Here is a 26,918-nt window from a genome sequence, read left to right as displayed (position 1 = left end):
TTTGAGTCAAATTGTGTATATTATATAAGATATGAATGCAAGTTTATTTTCTTAAGGATATCAAACTGTTCCACCATGTTTGTTGAAAAATTATTGTTCCTCCACTGAATTTAATTTGTACCTTTGTCAAAAACCAATTGTCCATATATACATGGAACTATTTAGGTGTTCTCTAGTTGTTCCATTGATCTATTAGCTACCTTTCCATCAATACCACAGTGTCTGGATCACTGTGGTTTTATGATAAGTGCTGCAATTGGGTTGTGTTAGTTCTCCAACATTGTTTTTATTTCTCTAAAGTTGTTTTGGTGGCTCTAGGTCCTTTTGTATTCCTAGCTAAATCTTAGGATGAATTTATCAATGTCTAAAGAAAAATAGCCAGCTCATATTTTTATTAGAATTTCATTGAATCTGCAAGTCAATTAGAAAGCACTGACAGCTGAACATTATTGTCCTCCTACCTATGAACATGGTATATCTCACCATTTACTTAGGTATTATTCATTTCTCTCACCAATGATTTTTAGTTTCAGTGAAATAAAACATAAAAGTAGCATTTTAAGTTTCAGTTTCCTATTGTTCATTGCTAATATGTAGAAAAACAACTGATTTTTTTGTACAGTGATTTTATATTCTACAGTCTTGCAAAGCTCTGTAGATTTTTTTTGTAGATATGCTGGGTTTCCTATATACAGAACTATGTCATCTAAGAGGAAGATTTTCCTTCCTCCTTTCCAACTTGAGTACCTTTTTTCTTGCTTTTCCATACTGGCTAGCACCTCCAGAAAAACACTGAATTGAAAGTGAGGATTGATATCTTTTTCTTATTCCTTATCTTATAGAAAAAACCATTTAATCTTTCACCATTAAGTGTGTTGTTACCTGTGGTTTTTTTTTTTTTATAGATATCCTTATTGAGTTGAGAAAGTTCTCTTCTATTCCTGCTCCAGTGAGAATTGTTATCAGAAATGAATGCTAGATTATGTCTAATGATTTTTCTGGCTTTATTGAGATAATTATAAGGTTTTTCTTTTCTTTTAGTGTGTTAATATGATAAAGTAATTGTTCTTGAATTGTAGATTAACTTTGCATTCCAGGGACAAATTCCCCTTGGTTATAGTGTATTCTCATTTAAATATATTGTTGATTTAATTCCCTAAAATTTTGTTTAGAATTGTATTCAGTGAGGGATATTGGGCTGTTATTTTCTTTTCTTGTAAAATCTAGTCAAGTTTTAGTGTCAAAATAATACTGAATTTTTCAATTTTCTGAAAGGGTTTAGAATTAGTATTGCTTCTTCCCTAAATATTTGGCAGTATTCACCAGTAAAGTTATCTGAGCCTCACATTCTCTTTGTGAGAAGTGTTTTACTTGTAATTCATTATAATTGGAGAAGGAAATGGCAACCCACGCCAGTACTCTTGCCTGGAAAATCCCATGGATGGAGGAGCCTAGTAGGCTACAGTCCATGGGGTCGCAAGGAGTCGGACACAACTGAGCGACTTCACTTTCTTTTCTTTTTTTCTTTTCTTTAATAGGTATAGGACTATTCAGTATGCTTTCTTCCATAGTGAGCTTTCATAATGTTTGTCTTTCAAGTTATTGGTCTATATCATCTAAGTTGTCAAATGTATTTCATTTTCTTTTATTTTGATATCTGCATAATCTGTAATGATGTCATCTCTCTCTTTCCTGTTATTGATTATATGTGCCTTTTTTCTCTTTCACCTAATCAGCCACACCATAGGTTTATCAGTTCTTTTGATCTTCCTAAAAGTTCAATTTGGGTTTCATTTATTTTGTGTATTATTTTTGTGTTTTCCATTTCATTTATTTTTACTTTGATCTTTATTACTTCCTTTTTCTGCTTAATTTGAGTTCAATTTGCTCTTCTAATTTCTTAAGGTTCAAGATGGTTTGAGACCTCTCTTCTTTTTAAATATGAAATTCAGTGCTACAACATTTTCCCTAGGTATTATTTAAGCACCATCTAAAAATGTTTGATATACTGTGTATTCAGTTTTACCCTATTCAAAATACTATTAAATTTCCTTTTGGTTTCTTCTTTGGCTTATTAGAAGTAGGTTACTTAATTTCCAAATATTTCAAGATTTTCAAGAGATCATTCTGTTACTGATTTTTATTAATAACTACATTGTTGTGATATACTCTGTATTTCCTGAGTCATTTTAAATTTATTGAGACATTTTTCTGGCCCAGAATATAGTATATCTTGGTGTGTATGTTTTGTGTATACTTAAAAAGAATGTGTATCTTCCTAGTCTTAAGTGGAATATTGTATTAGTTTGCTAGGGCTGCCAAAACAAAATACTATAGACTTTGGCTTAAACAACCAAAATTTATTCTTTCTCAGTTCTAGAGTCCAGAAGCCTTATTTCAAGGTATTATCAGGTTTGATTTCTCATATTGGAAGTTAAATCTTCAACATAGGAATTTTAGGAAAACATAATTCAGTCCATAACAAGTGTTCTATAAAAATGTCAATTAAGTCAATTTGCTTGGTTATATTGTGCAATTCTTTTATATCCTTTGTGATTTTCTATCAACTTGTTCTATCAGTTAATGAAAGAATACCAAAATCTCTAGCTCTAACTGTACATTTATTTATACTTTCTTCTTCTGTCACTTTTTTTTTTTTTTTTTTTTTGCTCCATGTATACTAAAGGTCTGTATTCAGGTATAGACCTCAATTACTTAGGATTGTAATAAACTAATGAATTGATTCTTTATCATTATAAAGTGACCTTTTTTGTTTATGGTAATATTCTTTGATGATATGGTTAGGTTTAAATCTATTATCATCTTGCTATTGTTTTTCATTTGTTCCATCTATTCTTTTTTCCCCACTTCTTTTTCGGCCTTCTTTTGGACTGAATATTTTTACGATTCCATTTTACCTTTTTTGTTGTCCTCTTAGCTATAACTTTGTTTTGTTATTTTAGTGAATAATTTGGGGTTCATAGAATGTGTCCTTAACTTCACAGTCTACCTTCCAGTGATATTCCACAACTTCATAAACAGTTGAATGTGAAGTATAAGAATTTTACATTAGTATAGCAGCTTTTCTTTCCTGGCTATTGGGCTATTACTTTACTTTTGCATGTTATATAGACCACACTAAATTGTAATTATTTTTGTTAAACAAGCTATCTTTCAGAGAGAATTAAATAATAAGATAAATATTATGTATATTTACCTATATAGGTACCATTTCCAGTGCTCATCATTCCTTTGTGTGCAGCCATATTTCCATCTGGCATCATTTTCCTTCTGTCTAGAGAACTTCCGTGAATCTTCCTTATAGGTTGGGTGTGCTAGTCATGAATTCTTTCAGCTTTTGTTTGTCTAAAAAATATTTTGCTTGTTTTTTTTAAGATATTTTCACTATAGAATTCTAGATGATAAGTTTTTGTTGTTGTTTTGGTTTTTGTTCTTTAATATATAGGACATCTCTCTGTTGCCTTCTCACTTGCTTTCTTTATGATGAGAAATCTGCCACGATCCTTCTTTGTTGTCCTAACATGTCTTTTCTTCTCTGCTCTCTTTGAAGATCTCCAGAAATTTAATTTGGGTCTTTTTTTATATCTTCCATTTCTTAACTTTTTGACCATGTGGATTATAGAGATAATAGCTGTTTTATTATCCTTGTCTGATGATTCTAACATCTATGCAAGTTCCAGTTTGACTCCAAATGATTTATTTTTCTCATTATGGGTAATATCTTCCTGTAAGGAATTTATCCAGTTGGGTGCTATGTTGGTGGTTTAGTCACTAAGTCATGTCCGACTCTTGTGACCCCATGGACTGTAGCCCGCCAGGCTCCTCTGTCCATGGGATTTTCCAGGCAAGAATACTGGAGTGGATTGCCATTTCCTTCTCCAGGGGATCTTCCCAACCCAGGAATCAAACCCAGGAATCGAACCCAGGTCTCCTGCATTGTAGACAGATTCTTTACCAACTGAACTACAAGGGAAGCCTGTTGGGTGCTGTTTATGTTTGTTATTCTTAATATATTGTTGGATTTTATTCTGGGGTGCAATTAAATAACTTAAAACCACTTGATCTTTCTGAGCCTGGCTTTTAAGGTTTATTGGTAGGAACAGAACTATATTTTAGTATAAGGCAAATCATTTCCCACTACTGAACCAAGATCCTTTTGACTACTCTTTCCAGTACCCCATAAATTATGCAGTTTAAACCAAATTACTTTTGGATATTAGCATAAGATAAACCTATTTATAAAATTAAATCAATAGTATCATCCATATCATGTATCCCAAAGACAGGATTCTGGATTTTCACAAATTCAAACCATCCACATCACTGCTTTCATCCAACTGCTTATAGTATTCAATCAAATATCCTCAAACAGATTGTTTTACTTATGACTTCTCCTCCACCTTTTTTACAAGCTCAAAAAAACCAAATGCTCAATGTCCTCTCTCTCTTAGGTCCTCACGTGCGGTATATCCAAAAGCCTGACAACAGCCCCTGCTCCATCACCGACTCTGTCAAGAGATTCCCCAAAGAGGAGGCCACAGAGGGGAACGCCACCAGTCCACCGCAGAACCCACCTACCAACCTCACTGTGGTCACTGTGGAAGGGTGTCCCTCCTTTGTCATCTTGGACTGGGATAAGCCACTCAATGACACTGTCACTGGTGAGAGCATGGCATGTGGACTATTGCTACGGTGGGAAGCATTGATAAGATGATGCTTTGGGGAATGTGGTACCTCAAGTCAGACTGTGACCCTGGGTGATGTATCTCAGGAACAGCAAGTCCCTGCAGAGTTCTGCTGTCTCTGTGGCAGATGATTTTCAAAAGTGTCATAAGATGGGAAAGATCATCTTTTTCCTGGTTATGGTCTCTCTGTTAACCTAGCAGATCTCTTAAGTTATATATCTTCTTTCTTTGAAGGTATATCTCATCTTTCCATTACCAGAAAATTACAAATAATATATGAGAAGTTGCCACTGCTAATAGTATTTAAACCAATTTTCCTTTCACTATCCCAATTTCTAGATTGATCTAGAACTTTGAAGCAGGCTAAACATTATTATTTCAGTCATTTTATGAGAATTTTTTTTACTTTAAATTTATTTTTAATTGGAAGATAATGGCTTTACAATGTTGTGTTGATTTCTGCCGTATATCAGCATGAATCAGCCACAGGTATGGTTTTTAAAAATTCTATTCCTGGTCAGTTTTCCCCCCATCTTAGGGAATTTTGATTCTGCTACTCCTCATAAAAATGATACTGAAAAATAAGAAACTCTGAGTCACTCTTTGATTTGTTATGTGGGATTTTAATTTTCCTTAGTGAATAAGAGAGTCAGACTAGAGAGAAGAGGGGAGGGTGGGATGACTAACCACCCAAATCAGCTAGAGGATGAAGCAAATAATATGAGTACATGCGTGTCCTGCTTCCACATGCCCAAGGTGGGCAGATGGAACAGAGGGGCCCATGAGAGGCTGTCAGAGGGAGGAGAGAGCAGTACACAGGGTAAGGTGAGGAGTGGGGAGATTCAGGAGCTGTCAGAAAGTTTTCTTTGAATAAAGGAGAAAACAGCAGCTATTTCTCCTTAGACAAAACCATTTAGTCTGGGCAGCTTCCAGTGTAAGCGGCTTGTTGTTATTCGGTTGCTAAGTCATGCCCAGCTCTTTGCGACCCGGTGGACTACAGCACACCAGGCTTCCCTGTCCTTCACTATCTCCCAGAGTTTGCTCAAATTCAGCAGCTTGTCTTTGCTTAATTGGCCTTTAAAAAAAAAAAACACAAAACATATTTTGTGAATTTCCTTTCTCATGCAGTTTTGACTAGTCTTCTTTGCTTGGGATTATGCCAGCAGGTACTATCATCCCAATATCTAAAAATCAATCAATTTGTAAGTATTGATTATTTACATGTATTAAAAGGTTTAAAATTCTCAATCCATATGCAGTGCTGAGACTTAGTTCTTACAAGACCAAACAATTTATAAAAATTTCATTTCCCTTAAAGATATAGAACATCGAATTGGCATTGGTTAATCTAATATGTCTAATAATCTAATACACATTCACTTGGGTATGATTTAGCTTTTGAAGACAGCAGGATTTTCCTTTCTGTATTTTCCTTTTATCATGATATAAATGATAGCTTTTTAAAATTATATAAATCTGTAATCTCAAAGTATCATAAATAGGATATACTTTAACCAATTAGTTTTGACATTATTATTATTATTAAATGTTAATGAGCTGTTGAGATCTTTCACTAGATACTAGGCTTCAGTTCACTTAGTCGTGTCCGACTCTTTGAGACCCCATGAATCACAGCACGCCAGGCCTCCCTGTCCATCACCAACTCCCGGAGTTCACTCAGACTCACGTCCATCGAGTCAGTGATGCCATCCAGCCATCTCATCCTCTGTCGTCCCCTTCTCCTCCTGCCCCCAATCCCTCCCAGCATCAGAGTCTTTTCTAATGAATCAACTCTTCTCATGAGGTGGCCAAAGTACTGGAGTTTCAGCTTCAGCATCATTCCTTCCAAAGAAATCCCAGGGCTGATCTCCTTTAGAATGGACTGGTTGGATCTAAGTCCAAGGGACTCTCAAGAGTCTTCTCCAACACCACAGTTCAAAAGCATCAATTCTTCGGTGCTCAGCCTTCTTCACAGTCCAATTCTCACATCCATACATGACCACTGGAAAAACCATAGCCTTGACTAGACGGACCTTTGTTGGCAAAGTAATGTCTCTGCTTTTGAATATGCTATCTAGGTTGGACATAGCTTTCCTTCCAAGGAGTAAGAGTCTTTTAATTTCATGGCTGCAATCACCATCTGCATTGATTTTGGAGCCCCAAAAATAAAGTCTGACACTGTTTCCACTGTTTCCCCATCCATTTCCCATGAAGTGATGGGACCACATGCCATGATCTTTGTTTTCTGAATGTTGAGCTTTAAGCCAACTTTTTCACTCTCCTCTTTCACTTTTATTAAGAGGCTTTTTAGTTCCTCTTCACTTTCTAACAATTTTCATGGATAAGGACCACATATATAATAATAATATTTTATACATAGAAATAAGTCAGTATTTAGTCACTATTTACTTAATGTTTTAAACATTGAACCATATGCCCTGATGATCTATTTTTTTCTATTAAATACCACATGACTTCAAATATAATCTTTTATAAACCAGTAGTTCAGATAAGACAGAGATTAATTCTCATATCATTAGAAATGGTTTTTCAGGAAAGGATTAAGAAAGGTAACAAAAGAGAGGGAACATATTCTTCATTTCCCTAGTTGACTTCTGTCAGTAATCTTTCTTCTAATTGATAGGCGTGTATTCACCTCTAGTAAATACATCCAAATTCTGATGCTTCTCCATGACCCTTGTACACTAAAGTAGAAATAGGTACACCATAGAGATTGCCCATAGCCTACATCCTTGGACAACTTAAAGTTAAGTTAGTCATAACTTGTCATTTTGTGATATGTAAAGAGCATGTGGACATAGATTTAAATCCCAGACCAGGTATGTTCTAGATAATGCAACTTGAATCTATAATTAGCCTCTTTGAACTTCTAGATTTTTATTTGTAATAATAATAATTCCCATTGTTATCAATTTGTTGTGAGCATAAAACGTAACAGGGAATTCATGCAGCATAAATTAGAAGCTGTTAAATTAACATTTGTCAGCAGCAGCAACAGTAGGACTGGCAGCAGTAGTATCACCAGTATTATTTTCATGCTGCACTGACCAGACTATGATGTTCCCAACCTTCATAATAAATGATTATCTTCTAAGTGACTTGTCTCATAAGGGGGTTAAAACCCTCTGAGGGGGGTAAAAGAGACCACCTATTCAGTGTCAGTTCTTTGTAGATTTTCTTATATCCTTACTCTTAAAGAAACTATTTTTTAAATCCCCTATCTTAAAATAAGAAATATGAACACACACTTTTTTGTTGTTGGTGGTAGAGTTTTAGAATGTTGGTGCATTTATGAAAAAGCTATTATCACTTTAAAAAATTAAAAAGGAAAGATACATATATTCTAAAACAAGAATTCTGGGAAAAATTCTAAATACCTTTTTAATTATGAAGGGAACTTCTAGATCCATTTTGAAAACTCCAAAGTTTCAGGACTAAAATCATATTAAATTAACATTTAAACATTAGGAATGACCCAAACAAAGATGTGTTTTGAAGGTGACTGCTTTCATGGATGAACCAACTGGAATATCATATAAACTGCTTGTTCAATGACTAATCAGCACTTGAATCTTTTGAACTGGAATCTTTCAAATTTTCAAGTTCTAAGATACAACTCAGGGATAATAAAGAATAATAAAAGACAATAATAATAGGTACCACCTGTTGAGCAAAATACTATTAAGCACTTTTCATATGTTCCTGCTTTAATCCCTATAAGTAACACTATGAAGAGACACTGTGGACATTTTACAGATGGGAAAACTGAGACTGAGATCCAGGCAAGTGGCTTGGTCTGTTTCTTTCCATTAAGTCATGCAGTTTCCCTTTTAAAAAAAAAATCTGTTTTATTTCCATTCTAATTACTCCCTTCTTTTTCTAGTAAATGCCCCTTTATAGCTGAGGGAAAAGTATAATTTGAATATCTGAATTCAGGATGCTCCCTCTCCCTCTCTTTCCACGCTCTGTTAGAATAAAAAGTCAACTGAGACAAAGATTGAGAGCAGAGAGTCTGAGGAAGACATACTATATACCAGCCATTAGTCTTTTAAAAGCTGCATTCATGTGTCCAGATACAATGGCCATTGCCTTCTAGTCTAATTTAAAATGGTTATAGGAAATTATTCTGAAAAGGTGGTCCTACATCTTGGATATTTTTAATTTACCATTAAAGATCCTTCCCAAATTAAAATTGGTGATTATAAGTCTACATGAGTTATCCTATAATTTCAGCTTTATTTCCAATATTATCTCCTACCTTTGGTCTCAGCACTAACAGTTTAAGTCCCAGTAACTCACAATCTTCCCACTTTCCCCAAAGCCCACCACTTGTGTATTTCTTCATATTGACAGAACTGTTTTTGAGTGGGCTTTTGTAGTTGTTTGTTGGTTTTTGTTTGATTTTTGTAATCCTCTTTGTGATCTCATCACATGTATTAAACTAAATCCCAACTGACAACATGGAAAACATATTAGTAAATTATATTCTCTTATTCTGAAAGTCTTTCTCTTTTGATTAGCCCTGTAAGTTCATAGAAAGCTACCCTTTAGGTAAATTTATACAGATCTCTCTACTGCCTTTACAGATAAAGTTTCATTTTGTTTTGTTTTAATTCAAGGATAATTATCAAGGGGGCATATATAAGCAGTATGTACAAGACTTATGTAACTTACATAAGCAGTAGGTATGAAAATCTTGTAATTCTGTAGTTCAAAATAAGGGACTCTGGGAGGGAAAGAGACACGTGTACCCCACTGTTCATCGCAGCACTGTTTATAATAGCCAGGACATGGAAGCAACCTAGATGTCCATCAGCAGATGAATGGATAAGAAAGCTGTGGTACATATACACAATGGAGTATTACTCAGCCATTAAATAGAATACATTTGAATCAGTTCTAATGAGGTGGATGAAACTGGAGCCTATTATACAGAGTGAAGTAAGCCAGAAGGAAAAACATCAATACAGTATACTAACGCATATATATGGAATTTAGAAAGATGGTAACAATAACCCAGTGTACGAGACAGCAAAAGAGACACTGATGTATAGAACAGTCTTATGGACTCTGTGGGAGAGGGAGAGGGTGGGAAGATTTGGGAGAATGACATTGAAACATGTAAAATATCATGTAAGAAACGAGTTGCCAGTCCAGGTTCGATGCACGATACTGGATGCTTGGGGCTAGTGCACTGGGATGACCCAGAGGGATGGTATGGGGAGGGAGGAGGGAGGAGGGTTCAGGATGGGGAACACATGTATACCTGTGGCGGATTCATTTTGATATTTGGCAAAACTAATACAATTATGTAAAGTTTAAAAATAAAATAAAATCAAAATAAGGGACTCTGGGAAAGTATAGTTCATTATTTGGTTAAATGTTATTTGCTGCTATGGTTTTAACTGTTACTTGCAGCAGTACCATGTCATCAGTGACCATTTCTCAGCTATGTTATAAAGCCCTATGAGCAGGAAATGTGCTTCTGCTGAAGCACCACTCCTCATAGAATGTTTCTTACAAAACTGCACTGGATTTTCCAGCAATGGCAGTTGATCTGACTTACATATCAAAATGATAGGTTACCATATACAGTGCTACCCCAAGAGTGTCATCACTTTACACAGTTACCAGGCCTTTCCTGCTCTGGTAGAGAGAAAACAAAAATGGTCCATGAGCAACTCCCCAAATGCTTTGGCACCTTCACCATCAACTGATAATCTCCCATCTGGAAGTTGCAAATGTGTATGATCAATAGGTCTCAGGTCTGCAATCTCAGTTGCTCACTTTTATGAGAGTGACTTTTTAGGCTGTTAGCTTCAAGAACATTCAGTTTGCCAGAGCATAAAGACAAGTGTCTGTTGGCCTTCTTGCTTTTCAGAATATGAAGTTATATCCAGAGAAAATGGGTCATTCAGTGGGAAGAACAAGTCCATTCAAACAACAAATCAAACCTTCTCCACAGTAGAAAACCTAAAACCAGACACAAGGTAAGCCACCAGTGCTATTACAGGTGAATTCTGAGAGTGTAAAAATCATAACAAAGGAGTGAAATGACATCATCCTTCTCCATCCGAAGGGAGGGTCTAGTTTGCCTTTCATTCTTTGGCTTTCTGTACACAGCACTAGAGACTCCTAGAGTCATGGTTTGCAAATATGCAACTGACTGGTGGGGATACAGGAACTGACAAGTCGGTCTTGTAAGTTAACATTAGAGCTGGGGACACTGAGAGGTAGAAGGCCATTAATATCAAATATTGATATCAAATACCAAAGCTTAGCAGAGGAAAAGTCTACAGACCAGAGAAAACTGGAGTGTGGATGGTATAAACTAGATTTGAAGCACAGAAAGTTGGCTGGTGTGCTGGAAGAGGAGGGGAGGGAAACAAAAGCCACATGACAAATGCAGGTAAACATTCGTAAGAGTTAATGCTTAAAATAGTTACAGACTAGACACAGCATTCCTTTGCTTTGGGGTCTTTTTATTATAGACCAATGAGAATAGATTTTGTTTAAATGGACATATATTAATTGTTCAATAACAACTTTTCTTGGCATCCCTTATTACGCATTGATAACAGGTTCTTTATCTTGCTGTATAGTTTTGTGATTCCTTTTTAAATCTAAAATATGTAATAATTTATCAATTTATTTTATTGATGCAAGAAAAATAAGAGCCTTAGACATTTCTAAAAATGTAGTAGGGAAGGGGGTTTTGGTCTTGTGTTTGTTTTACACAGCTAAATCATTAAATGTATTACTCAAGCCAACTCTCAAATGGATATAGCCAAGTACTGCCCTAATAAAGCCCAAGTGCTAAATTCATTTCTGGACTAAATTTCACTCTGTGGGAAATCAATTTCTTCCCTCAAACTCCAAAACACCATTTGATAAATTGTCCCTGCTTTCTGTATAAAACAACAACAAAAAAGAAATCCTGACATCTTAAGTTATAGTGCACCAGGCAAATACAGATCAATTTTCCAGATTGAGGAGTTTTTCAAGAAAGAATATTTCATAACCTGATGAAGATCCTCTATGTTGAAAAAGATCAGCGAAGGTGAAACCTGGAACTTCAGCATCAGAGATTTTGTGTGTGTGTGTCATATTTTATTTCTCATATCTCTCATTGTCATCTGACTGAATTGAACTGGGTGTTAGTGTGATACCACAAGAGCCTGTTTGGCTCTGACAGCAGGGAGACTCCTGATCTTTTCAGGGGAAAAGGAAGCATCTAATTCATTAGAGATGCTCTGCTGTATATAAACCATAGTCCTATACTGCAAGAGTAACATCTTTCCACAAGTGTGGGGTTTTTTCCCTTAAAATTGTCTGTTTTGATTCATAATATGGAAAATTTTGCAAATGTTAATTTTCTTAAAGAGATTCAGTTCAGTTCAGTTCAATCGCTCAGTCGTGTCCGACTCTTTGCGACCCCACAAATCGCAGCAAGCCAGGCCTCCCTGTCCATCACCAACTCCCGGAGTTCACTCAGACTCACGTCCATCGAGTCAGTGATGCCATCCAGCCATCTCATCCTCTGTCGTCCCCTTCTCCTCCTGCCCCCAATCCCTCCCAGCATCAGAGTCTTTTCCAATGAGTCAACTCTTCTCATGAGGTGGCCAAAGTACTGGAGTTTCAGCTTCGGCATCATTCCCTCCAAAGAAATCCCAGGGCTGATCTCCTTCAGAATGGACTAGTTGGATCTCCTTGCAATCCAAGGGACTCTCAAGAGTCTTCTCCAACACCACAGTTCAAAAGCATAGATTCTTCAGCATTCAGCCTTCTTCACAGTCCAACTCTCACATCCATACATGACCACAGGAAAAACCATAGCCTTGACTAGACAGACCTTTGTTGGCAAAGTAATGTCTCTGCTTTTGAATATGCTATCTAGGTTGGTCATAACTTTCCTTCCAAGGAGTAAGCGTCTTTTAATTTCATGGTTGCAAGTCACCATCTGCAGTGATTTTGGAGCCCCAAAAATAAAGTCTGACACTGTTTCCACTGTTTCCCCATCTATTTCCCATGAAGTGATGGGACCGGATGCCATGATCTTCGTTTTCTGGATGCTGAGCTTGAAGCCAACTTTTTCACTCTCCACTTTCACTTTCATCAAGAGGCTTTTTAGTTCCTTTTCACTTTCTGCCATAAGGGTGGTGTCATCTGTGTTGGCCAAAATTAGCATGTATCTCAGTAAAAGCCCATTTGATGAATTTGGTTCTGCTTCCTTAGCCAGATTAACAGGGAGAAGGCCTATTTTTACCATAATGCATTTTAAGGAAACAGTAAAAGGTCATTTAATTTGGACTTTTTAATAGGTGGACTTGGGCTTACAGAACTTGCTTTTTATTCCACTTTAAAAAAGTGAGCCACGTAGCACACAGAAGGTGCACTGAAGGGCATCCAGTTTCTAAGTGTTCATTGTGTTCTGTTTCTGAATCAGGCTGTTCTCGGGTTTCACAGTGCACCTATTAGCTCATGATCAGAGGTAGAACACAGTTATGCCAGGGACGTTTGAAACATAACTTGTTTGTAAAAGGTTTGCGTCTGCATTCAGCTGACATTTACCTGGTGCCAGTGACGTGGTCAGCCCTGTGCTTGGTATTGTGCCTACAAACAGGAGTAAACATCCGGCCTGTCTTTGAGGAGCTCCAGGCTAATGGGGCAGACCGCTAGTGACCGATTATTGTACACAGAGTGGTGAGAGTTCAGGTAGAAGTCTGCACAGTGGGAGCCCAAGGGTGGCATGTCACATAGTCTGGGGAATCAAAGGAAAGACAAAACTTCCTGGAGAAGGTGACACTTAGGTTGAGGGGTGATGAGTAGGCAGGAGCCAGTCAGGCGACTGTGGTAAGAGAAAGGAAGGTCAGAGAGAATAGTGCACGTGTCAGCACAGTGGCAGAAATGGTGTGGTTGTGCATGGTGAAAAACAGGCTGTTTTCACCAGTGTGAGGGACAAAAAGTGGAGAGAAGCGGAAGCAAAGAGAAGCAGAAGCCAAGTTAGGGAGGGCCTTCCATGCCAGATCTTGGCTCAGATGGTAAAGAATCTGCCTGGAATGTGGGAGACCCAGGTTCAATCCCTGGATCTGGAAGATCCCCTGGAGAAGGGAATGGCAACCCACTCCAGTATTTTTGCCTGGAGAATTCTGTGGACAGAGGAGCCTGGCAGGCTACAGTCCATGGGATCGCAAAGAGTTGCACACGACTGAGTGACTTAACACCTTCACTTTTCTATGCCAGATCAGGGAATGTGGTTGAGTGATGGGGAGACCTTGAAGCATGGTAACTGGGGAGTAACTTGCTCTGACTTTCATTTTAGCTTGCATTCTGACTTTTCTTTACTTAGAATAATCAATTTTGATACTAAAGCTACTTGTAATGAGTAGTTGGTAGAACACATCTAACTGAAAATAACTTTTCGTTAAGTTCTTGCGTGAGTACCATTGTGGCATCTGATCGAATTGGTCAAATGGGGACATAACAGGAAAGTGCCTTAGGGCTGAACTGAATTAGACTCTGGAATCACAGGACCTGTCAAGTCATGAGGTTCATGTCCAGTTTCCAGTTACAACTGTTGTAGGACTCATGCTACTTGTTGGCGTTTGCCTTAGACTCAGATACAACCACTCACCTTTTTCCCACTGTTGTCATGTGTACCTTGCTTGTCTCTCCTGTCCACCATCAATATGCCTTCTAAGGAGGACCCCTGTGACCTCCATGCACACAACTTAGGTAAAATACTAGTCCTCAAAGTTAGTACTGATAGTGAGGCTACAGCAGGCATAATAAAATTGCAAGTTCCCCAATTTGGACTTGTTGGCTCTTTTGTTACAAATCTTACATTGTAAAGACAAGGTTCCTTACCACTGTATCTTCTCTGCCCCAATCATGACCCAAGATTAATGCAAATAAGAGACACCCTGTAAAATAAAGAGGAAGTATGTACAGGATGCAGTTAGCAGGTGGTTTTTATTAGCTATAAAGAATGACTGTAATCACACTTCATCCCTTGTGGAAAATTTTGAGTCAAAATGTACAGTAAATTCCCCACATAGGCCAACTCTGAATGATAGCTGTTAAAACTCCTCCATGAGCTTCTGGAATTCCCTATTTGAAAAGCTGGAAGATAATACCTTCTGAAGGAATATCTATAGCTTTGTTCCTATTCTAGGAGACACATGTAAAGAATTGATTTTTAGTCACCTTTTCCATCATTTGTCCTGACTAGAAAACAGGAGCTCTAAAAACAGGTCATAATTACCGGCTAATTGTTAAACAATGACATGGGTGGGATAAAGGTTGGTGTAGAACATTTAACCTGCATAATCAAGGCAGAGAAAAGAGATCTACAGAGCCTTTGAGGTTAAAAATTCTAAAAGTTCACACACTCTTTTAGAACCAAAAAGATAGTCAACGATGCTACCTTCTCCTGCCTGTTTTTAATGATGTAGCCAGGTTGTTATTTACTCTGGAGAAGCTTGAAAAATAACCCACAGTAAGAGACTTCAATCTTGGCATTAAAAATAAAGTGGAATACAGGTAGCAAAGTCTTGTAAACTGTAAATCTGATAGGACAAAGCAGGCATGTGGAATGGCCATTACGACTGTATCCATCAGCAGCGATCCCACCACTGGTAGAGTTCAGCGGCTCACCCGGCTTGAGGTGTCTCTGTCTCTAGAGCGCAGAGCTGCTCGGCTGCCCTGGGGAACCAGCTGCAGTTCCCAAGGCAGCACAGTGAGGACAGGCCCAGCCTTGCTGATGGCTGCTCGCAGCTGGGCTGACAGATGTACACAGGACAGAGGGGCTGCTTGGGGGGAGCCAGAAATGTTTAAGTCAAATGACGGGATCTGTTACCAGAGATGAACAGCTGGAGCACAACTCCAGCTCTTTCTCTGGAGGATCCCCTTCTCTCACCCTCCATCCCTAACATACAAAGACAATGTAGAGATGTTAGTGTCCACTGAAACAGTACCCAACTGGCCCACTCTCCAATATTTATTTTCCCCTTATTTTTTTCCCCATGAAACTTCATTGTGTGCCTCTTGTTGAACTAAAAGAAAGTATTAAGAAGAGTCCTCCTGTCTGTAGCCAACTACTTTGTTTGCAAAGACCACTATGATTATGTTTAGTTTCATGAACAGAAGAAATGATAAAGTATGTAACTTAAAAAATAAGTGTTGCACCACTGCTTAAAGGGACCAGAACTGTGGGCTAATTGACCTTAAAGTCTCTCCCAGATCTAAAATAACATAATCTTAATGCTATCTGAAACCATCACAGAATAAAAGGGAAATCTGGAACTGAAAATAAAACCAAAACCTGGGTCTGTCTTACAGTGAGTAGGTTTGTCCTGATAAACCATTTTTGCTTTGAATCTATGTCTGTGGTCTGCAATTTCTTTTCAGACAGTTATTTTCAGCACACATTTTGGTAATCCATTGATGGGCCAGTTCTTCCTGATGAACTAGTTGGGGAATGTGGATTTACACACAATCACTCTCCACTTACAGAGCCCTCGTATCTCAGTCTTCTCTTCGTATAAGCCCATGTCTCTCCCTGCTTGGCTAAGAAACTGAAGAATTCTCTGTGTGTGCCAGACATACATGTGGTCCAGCAATTTCCTATGGAAAATGCACTCTGTCTGGTAATTAAGATAAATCAAGTTTACTTAACTGGCTCAAGCACTTCTACTGTCGTCTGTGGCTTGGGAGGATCCTGGAGAATAGCTCTTCCTCCAAGATTAAAACCTACCAAAGTTTCCTGTAGCTGACAGCAAAGATAGTTTGGGGCTGTTGTTTGTGTTATATGACTTAAATCTTGGCATTAAAAATAAACTGGAATAGAGGCAGCAACTTCTTGTAAACTGTAAATCTGATAGAACAAAGCAGGCATGTGGAATGGCCATTATGACCTTATTCATCAGGTTTTGGGGAAATTCTAGTCTCTGCAGTATGTATTAACTTTTCAGTATCTCTTCTCATCAGCTTTATAGAAAGGAATAAAATAAGCTGCCAGAGTATCAGGCTTTTTTTTTTTTTTTTTTTTTTACTGTAGGTCTGAGCAGCAGAAGAATAATTGCTTCCTCATTAAAGAAATTGAGTTGATTGCTCAGGTTTGCAACAGCAAAGAGCATGGAACTCCACTAGTCTATAAAGAGAGCAATTCTTCTTTTCACATCACTGCATTATTTTTATTATTTTGCACTTCAAATTCCATAGTATCTAGGGAGGGGGTGCAAGATACTCTTAGCAACACTTCAGTATTAGAGAGCAACCCAGATCTGAAATGTGTGTCCCCCTACAGAAATGCAAGATCAAAGAAATGTCCTTAAAGACCTACTGGGCAGCTGGTTAATGACCCCTGATACCTGCTCCACTCTCTTCTGTCAGATTTAGGCTTATTTCATCCTCGCAGTATCCCCGCAGCTCTGCCCTTTGTTTCTGAGCTGTATTCCCAGGCAGCAGAGTGCCTGTACCTGGCAGGTATCCAGAAATCCTTTCCCCAGTCCTGCAGTCCTTGAAGAACTGGTGGGTTTGATCACCCTTTCCCCATTCCATTGCCCTTACTCTTTTTTTCTAACCCCCCTCTTTCCTTTCTTTCCCTCTGACTGAAACCCAACCTGAATGGGGCCCAGATATTTCAAAATGACACTAGGGGTCAAATCAGCTAACAAAACATTTCAAACCAGCAAAGAGCTACCGGGTGGCCTTTCTAAATAAAAAGTGGTTGCTTGAGGTTTAAGAGCTTTTGTTAAGTTTACCAAACAGTGAAAATTATAATTCAGCACTACGTTATGGGTAAAAATAGGGGGAGATCATTATAGAGAGGAGCAAAGGAAGAGAAGGCAGGGAGATGACAGAAAGATGTGTCTGCCCTAACCTGACCTGGAGGTTAGCCTCAGGCTAGATCCCAAAGGGTGGAGCTTCCTCATTTCTGATAGTTTTCCCTGTAAACCACAGATGCCTTTCTTATCACCTTTACAAACACAAGTTTGTGGACATAGTTCTGCCTTGAGAGTTCTATGGTAGGGTTTCTCAAATTCCCCAAGAGTAGAAGCACCTTTAAAAAAAATTCTTTAGGGATATAAATATAATAATAAAGAATAGTTATAATGACTTACTATGTGCATGGTACCTTAAATTTACATGCATCATTTCATGTAAGCCTCTTAAGAAACTCACAGATACTTTTATACACTTGCTGCTGCTGCTGCTAAGTCGCTTCAGTCGTGTCCAACTCTGTGCGACCCCATAGAAGGCAGCCCACCAGGCTCCCCTGTCCCTGGGATTCTCCAGGCAAGAACACTGGAGTGGGTTGCCATTTCCTTCTCCAATGCATGAAAGTGAAAAGTGAAAGTGAAGTCGCTCAGTCATGCCTGACTCTTAGCGACCCCATGGACTGCAGCCTACCAGGCTCCTCCGTCCATAGGATTTTCCAGGCAAAGTTATAATTACTGTATTTAATAGTATCCTCACAAATTTCATGATGCTCATTTTTATATATGAGGCTCAGAGAGTTTAAGTTACTTACCTTAAGATTACACATTAGTGCAGCTGTGAGCCCAAGTCCTTCTGGCCCCTGAACTCATGACATTCACCACAGTGCCATGCTGCCTCCTGATGGGCAACTGGGAAGATGGTTTTTGTTTGAATCCATAACTGTCTGGGAAAAATCGGACATGGCTTCTGCCAGGGGTGTTATTCATTTGGCTTGCCTTCCATGAGGCCCAAAAGCTTGACTGCAGCTGTCACCTAGACTGTACTCCACTTAGATACTCATTCTGATGAAGCAGGTCTTAGAAACACCTTTTCAAATTTAATTTTCATTTTTGTCAGAAGCAGATGTACTTGGTTTTAAAACTCAAATACTACAAAGCAGTTCATTCCTATTCCTAAATTCTATTTGCCAGAAGCAACTATTTTCAATAATTTTGTTCATTTTTCAACTTTTTTAAGGTACTATAATTGATAAAATTTTGAGATATTTAAAGTATACAACATGATGATTTGATATACATATACATTATGAAAGGATTCCCCTGAATTAGTTAATATATCTATTACCTCATATATTTACTATTTTTTATAACTGGTAAAAACATTTAAATTATAATCTTTTGGCAAACAAATTATACAATACAGTATTTCAACTATCATTGTATTTTTGATCCTCAGATCCTATTCATCTTACAACTAGTTTGAACCCCTTTTACCAATATCTATTTCCCCAGACTCTGCAGTCACTTTTCTACTCTATTTCTATAAATCTGACATTTTTCTTAAAGATCCACATATAAGTGATACCATGCATGACTTGTCTTTCTCACATGACTTATTTCACGTAGCATAATGCCCTCCAGGTTCATTCATGTTGTTGCAAATGACAGGATTTACTTATTTTTAAAGGCTGAATGATAGTCCACTGTGTGTGTGTATGTGTGTGTATACACATACGTACATACAGGTCACCCTTGAACAATATGACTTTGAACTGCGAAGGTCCACTTATACATGGATTTTTTCCAACAAATACAGTACTTGTATTTTCACTTTACAAACCTTCGAAGTTTGTTTGATTAGAGATCACAGTATGTGGAACCAAAAGAATCAGGGTTTGAGTCCTGATACTATGCAAACTGTTTCAGTTTCTGCCCTTGGGTGAATCATTTATCAATCCCTTCATTTTTGAGGCAGAGATACTAATAACTCAGATTTTTACCTGACTGGGGGCTTGGCACCTGTAATCCCCCACACTGTTCAAGGGTTAGCTGTGTGTATCTCACAATTTCTTTATCCATTCTTCTATCAATGGACACTTATTTCTGCACCTTGACTAGAATGAATAATGCTACTGTTAACATGGGAGTACAGATATATTTTTAAGATAATGATTTCATTTCCTGGGATATACACTCAGTGGTGAGACTACTGGATCATTCAGTTCAGTTTAGTTCAGTCTCTCAGTCGTGTCCAGCTCTTTGTGACCCCATGGACTGCAGCACACCAGGCTTCCCTGTCTATCACCAACTCCCGGAGCCTACTCAAACTCATGTTCATCATGTCAGTGATGCCATACAACCATCTCATCCTCTGTCGTCCCCTTCTCCTCCTGCCTTCAATCTTTCCCAGCAATAGGGTCATTTCCAATCAGTCAGTTCTTCACATCAGGTGGCCAAAGTATTGGAGTTTCAGCTTCAGCATCAGTTCTTCCAATGAATATTCAGAACTGATTTCCTTTAGGATGGACTGGTTGGATTCCTTGTAGTCCAAGGGACTCAAGAATCTTCTCCAACACCACACTTCAAAAGCATCAATTCTTCAGCACTAAGCTTTCTTTATAGTCCAACTCTCATGTCCATACATGACTACTGGAAAAACCATAGCTTTGACTGGATGGACCTTTGTTGGCAAAGTAATGCTTCTGCTTTTTAATATGCTGTCTAGGTTGGTTAGAGTTTTTCTTTCAAGGAGCAAGCATCTTTTAATTGCATGGCTGCAGTCACTATCTGCAGTGATTTTGAAGTCCAAAAAAAAAAAAAGTCTGTCACTGTTTCCATTGTTTCCCCATCTGTTTGCCATGAAGTGATGGGACTGGATGCCATCATTTTCATTTTTTGAATGTTGAGTTTTAAGCCAACTTTTTCACTCTCCTCTTTCACTTTCATCAAGAGGCTCTTTAGTATTTCTTTGCTTTCTACTATAAGGGTGGTATCATCTGTGAATGTGAGGTTATTGATATTTCTCCCAACAATCTTGATTCCAGCTTATGCTTCATCCAGCCCAGCATTTTTCATGATGTACTCTGTATATAAGTTAAATAAGCAAGGTGACAATATACAGCCTTGACATACTCCTTTCCCAATTTGGAACCAGTCTGTTGTTCCATGTCCAGTTCTAACTGTTGCTTCTTGACCTGCATACAGATTTCTCAGGAGGCAGGTAAGGTGGTCTGGTATTCTCATCGCTTGAAGAATTTTCTACAGTTTGTTGTGATCTACAGAGTCAAAGGCTTTTGCATAATCAATAAAGCAGAAGTAGATGTTTTTCTGGAACTCTTTTACTTTTTCAATGATCCAACGGATGTTGGCAATTTGATCTCTGGTTCCTCTGCCTTTTCTAAATCCAGCTTGAACATCTGGAAGTTCTCGGTTCACGTACTGTTGAAGCCTGGCACAGAAAATTTTGAGCGTTACTTTGCTATCATGTGAGATGAGTGCAATTGTGTGGTAGTTTGAACATTCTTTGGCATTGCCTTTCTTTGGGACTGGAATGAAAACTCACCTTTTCCAGTCTGTGGCCACTGCTGAGTCTTCCAAATTTGCTGGCATATTGAGTGCAGCACTTTTAACACCATCATTTTTAGGATTTGAAAAAGCTCAACTGAAATTCTATCATCTCCACTAGTTTTGTTCGTAGCGATGCTTCCTAAGGCCCACTTGACTTCATATTCCAGGATGTCTGGCTCTAGGTGAGTGGTTATCTGAGTCATGAAGATCTTTTTTTGTATACTTCTTCTGTGTATTCTTGCCACCTCTTCTTGATATCTTCTGCTTCTGTTAGGTCCATACCATTTCTGTCCTTTACTGAGCCCATCTTTGCACAAAATGTTCCCTTGGTATCTCTGATTTTCTTGAAGAGATCTCTAGTCTTTTCCATTCTATTGTTTTCCTCTATTTCTTTGCACTGATCACTGAGGAAGGCTTTCTTATCTCTCTTTGCTATTCTTTGGAACTCTGCATTCAAATGGGTATATCTTTCCTTTTCTCCTTTGCCTTCTGCTTCTCTTCACAGCTATTGGTAAGGCCTCTTCAGACAAACATTTTGTCTTTTTTAACTTCTTTTTCTTGGGGATGGTCCTGATCACTGCCTCCTGTACAATGTCACGAACCTCTCTCCATAGTTCTCCAGGCACTCTGTCTATCAGATCTAATCCCTTGAATCTATTTCTCACTTCCATTGTATAATTGTAAGTGATTTATGTCATACCTGAATGGTCTAGCAGTTTTCCCTACTTTCTTCAATTTAAGTCTGAATTTTGCAATAAGGAGTTCGTGATCTGAGCCACAGTCAGTTCCGATCTTGTTTTTGCTGACCATATGGAACTTCTCCATCTTTGGCTGCAAAGAATAGAATCAATCATATGGTACTTCTATTTTTCATTTCTGTACCACTTTTCATTCCCACCAGTAGTGCACAAGGATACCCTTTACTCCATATCCTCACCAGGTTTTGCTATCTCTTGTCTTTTAGATAATAGACATCCTAACAGGTGTGAGGTAACATCTCACTGGGGTTTTGATGTGCATTTCTCTGATGATTAGTGATGTCTTTAGCATTCTTTCATGTGCCTATTGGCTATGTGTATCTCTTCTTTTGAAAGGGGTCTTTTCAGGTCCTTTGCACATTTTTCCCTTGGGTCATTGACTTTTTTGCTGTTGAGTTGTGTGAGTTTCTTATGTATTTTGGATATTAACCACTTATCAGATGTATGATTTGCATGTATTTTCTTCCATTCCATAGGTTGCCTTTTCATTTGTTGATGGTTCCTTTGCTGTACAGATTTTCAGTTTGATGTAGTCTCACTTGTTTATTTTTTCTTTTGTTGCTTTTGATTTTGGTGTCAGATCCAAAAATTATTACCAAGACTAATATAAAGGAGCTTGTTGTTGCTCTCAATCACCTAGTTGACTGACTGTTTGCAACCCATGGACTGCAGAACGCCAGGCCTCCCTGTCCCTCACCATCTCCCAAAGTTTGCCCAAGTTCATGTCCATTGCATTGGTGATGCCATCCAGCCATCTCATCCTCTGATGCCCTCTTATCCTTCTGCCTTCAATCTTTCCCAGCATCAGGGACTTTTCCAATGAGTCGTGGGTACACATCAGATGACTAAAATACTAGAGCTTCAGCTTCAGCATCAGTCCTTCCAGTGAATATTCAGGATTGATCTCCCTTAAGATTGGCTGGTTTGATCTCCTTGATGTCCAAGGGTCTTTCGGGAGTCTTCTCCAGCACCACAGTTTGAAGGCATCAATTCTTTGGTGTTCTGCCTTCGTTATGGTCCAGCTCTCACAACCGTAAGTGACCACTGGGAAGACCATAGCCTTGACTATATGGACCTTTGTCGGCAGAGTAATGTCTCTGCTTTTCAACACTGTCTAGGTTTGTCATCACTTTCCTGCCAAGAAGCAATTGTCTTCTGATTTCATGGCTGCAGTCACCATCTGCAGTCATTTTTGAGCCCAAGAAGAGGAAATCTGTCACTGCTTCCACCTTTTCCCCTTCTATTTGCCATGCAGTAATGGGGCCAGATGCCATGATCTTAGATTTTTAATATTTAGTCTTGAGTCAACTCTTTTACCCTCCTCCTTCACCCTCATTGAGGCGCTTTAGTTCTTCTTCACTTTCTGCCATTAGAATGGTATCATCTGCATACCTGAGGTTGTTGTTTCTCCCGCCTATCTTGATTCCAACTTGTACAACTTGTAACTCATCCAGCCTGGCATTTCTCACGATGTGCTCAGCATATAGGTTAAACAAAAAGGGTGACAGCAGACAGCTGTGTCATACTCCTTTGTCGATCTTGAACCAATCAGTCGTTCCATACAGGGTTCTAACTGTTGCTTCTTGGCCTGCAAACAGGTTTCTCAGGAGAGACGTAAGATGGTCTGGTACTCCCATCTCGCTAAGAGCTTTCCACAGTTTGTCACAATCCACACGGTCAAAGCTTTAGCCTAGTTGAAGAAACAGAGATAGATGTTTTTTTCTGAAATGTCCTTGCCTTCTCTATAATCCAGCAAATGTTGGCAATTTGATCTTTAGTTCCTCTTCTTTTTCTATAACCAGCTTGGACATCTGGAAGTTTTTGGTTTGCATAATGCTGAAGCCTAGCATGCAAGATTTTAAGCATGGCCTTACCAGCATGGGAGATGAATGCAACTGTCCGATGGTTAGCACATTCTTTGGTACTACCCTTCTTGGGAACTGGGATGAGAATTAAACTTTTCCAGTCCTGTGGCCACTGCTGGGTCTTTCAGATTCTCTTACGTAATGAATGCAAAACCTTGATGCCATCCTCCTTTAGGGATTTGAATAGTTTTGAGGAGTTTTATGATTTCAGGTTTTGTGTTCAAGTCTTTAAACCATTTTGAGCTGACTTTTATGTATGATATAAAATAAGGGATTGTGGAATATCTTTCATTTTATTGGTATCTTCTTTGATATCTTTCATCAGTGTCTTTAAGTTTTCAGTGTACAGATCTTTTATCTCCTTAAATTATTCCTAAATATTTTATTATTTTTGAGGCTAAATTGTTTGTAAATTGTTTCCTTAATTTCTCTCTCTGATAAATTTTGGTATACAGACAATCCAACAGATTTCTATATATTAATACAGGATCCTAAACTTTACCAAATGTATTAGTTCTAGCAGCTTTTTGGTTGAGTGTTTAGGGTTTTCTACATATAATATCATGTCATCATCTGCAAATGGAAAAAAATTTACTTCTTCCTTTCCAGTTTGGGTGTTTTTTATTTCCTTCTCTTGACTGATTGCTCTAGCCAGGACTTTCAGTGCTATGTTGAATAAAAGTGGTGAGAATAGGGATTCTTGTCTTGTTTCTGAGATAGGAAAAGCTTTCAGCATTTCATCATTAAGTATGATGTTAGCTGTGGGCTTATCATACAAGCCTTTATTATCTTGAGGCATGTTCCCTGTATACCAAGTTTGTTGAGAGTTTTTATCAAGAAAGAATGTTGAATTTTTTCAAATGCTTTTTCTGCATCTATTTAGGTCATATAAATCATATAGTTTTTTTATCCCTCTTTTTGTTAATATGGTATATCACATTGATTTGTGAATGTTGAACCATCTTTGCATTCTTGGAATGAATCCCACTAGATCATGTTTATGATCATTCTAATGTATTGATGAACTTGGGTTTGCTAATATTTTGTTGAGGATTTTTGCATCTATATTTCATCAAGAATATTGGATTATAATTTTCTTTTCTTGTAGTGTCCTTGTCTGGCAGGGTAATGCTGACCTCATAAAATGAATTTGGGAGTTTCCCTCTCCCCTTCAATTTATTGGAAAAGTTTGAGAAAGACTGGTGTTAATTATTGAATCCACAAGTAAAAACATCTGGTCCTGGGCTCTTGTTTCTTGGGAAGTTTTTGGTTACTGACTCAATCTCCTTCCTAGTAATTAGTCTACTCAAATGATCTGTTCTTTCATACTTTAGTCTTGATAGGTTTTATGTTTCTAAGAATTTATATATTTCCTCTATTCAATTTGTTGGCGTATAACTGTTCATAATTGTCCACTGATCTCCCCAAATCCCTTGTATTTCTGTAGCACCAGTTTTAATGTCCGGAGAAGGCAATGCCAACCCACTCCAGTACTCTTGCCGGGAAAATCCCATGGACGGAGGAGCCTGGTGGGCCGCCGTCTACGGGGTTGCACAGAGTCAGACACGATTGAAGCGACTTAGCAGCAGCAGCAGCAGTTTTAACATCTCCTCTTTTATTTCTGATTTCCTGATTTTACTTGAGCTCTCCCTTTTTTCCGTTACTCTAGCTAAAGGTTTGTCAGTTTTGTGTATCTTTTTGAAAAGCCAGCTCTTAGTTTACTGATCTTTTATATTGTTTTTCTGGTCCCTATTTCTTTTACTTCTGCTCTGCTCTTTGTTATCTCCTTCCTTCTACTAACTTTGGGCTTAGCTTGTTCTTTTTCTTGTTCCTTGAGGTGTAAAGTTAGGTTGTTTATTTGATATCTTTTTTTTCTTAATATAGGTATTTGTTAAATTTATTTACTATAAATTTCTCTCATAGAATTGCTTTTGAGGTATTGCATAAATTTTGTTATGTTGTCTTTCCATTTTCCTTTGGCTCAAGATATATTTTGATTGCTCTCGATTTTTTTTTTTTTGACTCATTGGTTTTTCATTCATATGTTTGTTATTTAATCTCCATATATCTGTGAATTTTCCAACTCCTTCTTTTAAATTGAATTCTATTTTCTTACCATTCTGGTTAGAAAATATACTGTATATGATACTAATTTTCTTAAATTTATTAATACTTGTCTTGCATCCTAACATGTGACCTATCTTGAAGTATTAAAGAGTTTGGTCCATTTACATTTACAGTAATTATTGTTAGATATGGACGTACAATTACTATTTTGTTTTGTAATTCTTTTTTTCCTTTCTTCATCTCTCCTTCTCTTCCTTTGTGATCTGATGACTTTCTGTAGTGCTATGCTGTGATTCTGTTCTTTTTGTGTGTATATGTATTACTGGTTATTACTTTGTAGTTACCATTACTTATTACTTATGTAGTTGCCAGATTTACATGAAATATCATAAGTCTATTTTACATAAAGTCTATTTAAGTTAATGACAACTTCAAACACACACTAGCTCTGTTTTTTATACTCTTCCCTCCACGTTTTGTTTTTATGTCATAATTTACATTTTTACACTGTATATCCATTAGTTAATTATTGCAATTATAGTTATTGTAGTATTTTTGTTTGTTTTTTAACTCTCACATTAGAGTTATAAGTGATTTACTCTCCACAGTTTTAACATTAGAGTACTCTAAATGTAATTGCATATTTACTTTTACCATTGAGTTTTATACTTTTATGTTTCCCTGTTACTAATTAGCATCCTTCCATTTCTATTTGAAGAACTCTCTTTAACATTGTTGTAAGGCTGATGTAGTGGTGATGAACTGTTTTGGCCTTTATTTGTCTGGGAAACTCTATTTTCTCTTTAATTCTGAAGACCAACTTCGCTGATTTTTTTTTTTAATTCAGCAGTTTTGACTGTATCATGCTGCTCCCTTCTGGCCTGAAAGTTTTTGCTGAAAAATCTGCTGATATTGTTATGGGAACTCCATTGTACATAACAAGTTGCTTTTCCCCTGCTGCTGTTAAGATTCTTTCCTTATTTTTAACTTTTGAAAATTTAATCATCATTAATGCAGGTCTATTAATGTTGATATGGAGCTCTTTGGATTCCATTGGAACTCTCTAGCTTTCCTGGGTCTGAATGTTTCTTTACCCTGGTTAGGAAAGTTTTCCTCTATTTCTTTGCATTGATTGCTGAAGAAGGCTTTCTTATCTCTTTTTGCTATTCTTTGGAACTCTGCATTCAGATGCTTATATCTTTCCTTTTCTCC

The 26,918-nt window shown here is 37.6% G+C and overlaps 1 protein-coding gene across 30 annotated transcripts in view; it reads left to right on the top strand.

The window, feature by feature from the left end:
* ABI3BP (ABI family member 3 binding protein) overlaps positions 1-26,918 on the top strand; it is a 301,574-nt gene that overhangs the window by 259,970 nt on the left and 14,686 nt on the right. For all 30 annotated transcript variants that reach the window (XM_070368631.1, XM_070368610.1, XM_070368602.1 and 27 more), the window contains 2 exons: positions 4,473-4,682; positions 10,609-10,717. In XM_070368631.1, the coding sequence (XP_070224732.1) occupies positions 4,473-4,682; positions 10,609-10,717 (319 nt within the window). The remainder of the gene's footprint in view (positions 1-4,472; positions 4,683-10,608; positions 10,718-26,918) is intronic.

Source organism: Bos mutus, chromosome 1 (assembly GCF_027580195.1).
Source record: "Bos mutus isolate GX-2022 chromosome 1, NWIPB_WYAK_1.1, whole genome shotgun sequence".
Lineage (NCBI taxonomy): Eukaryota > Metazoa > Chordata > Mammalia > Artiodactyla > Bovidae > Bos > Bos mutus.
The sequence above is the reverse complement of the archived record's forward strand: the minus strand, read 5'-3'. Positions and strand labels throughout refer to the sequence as shown.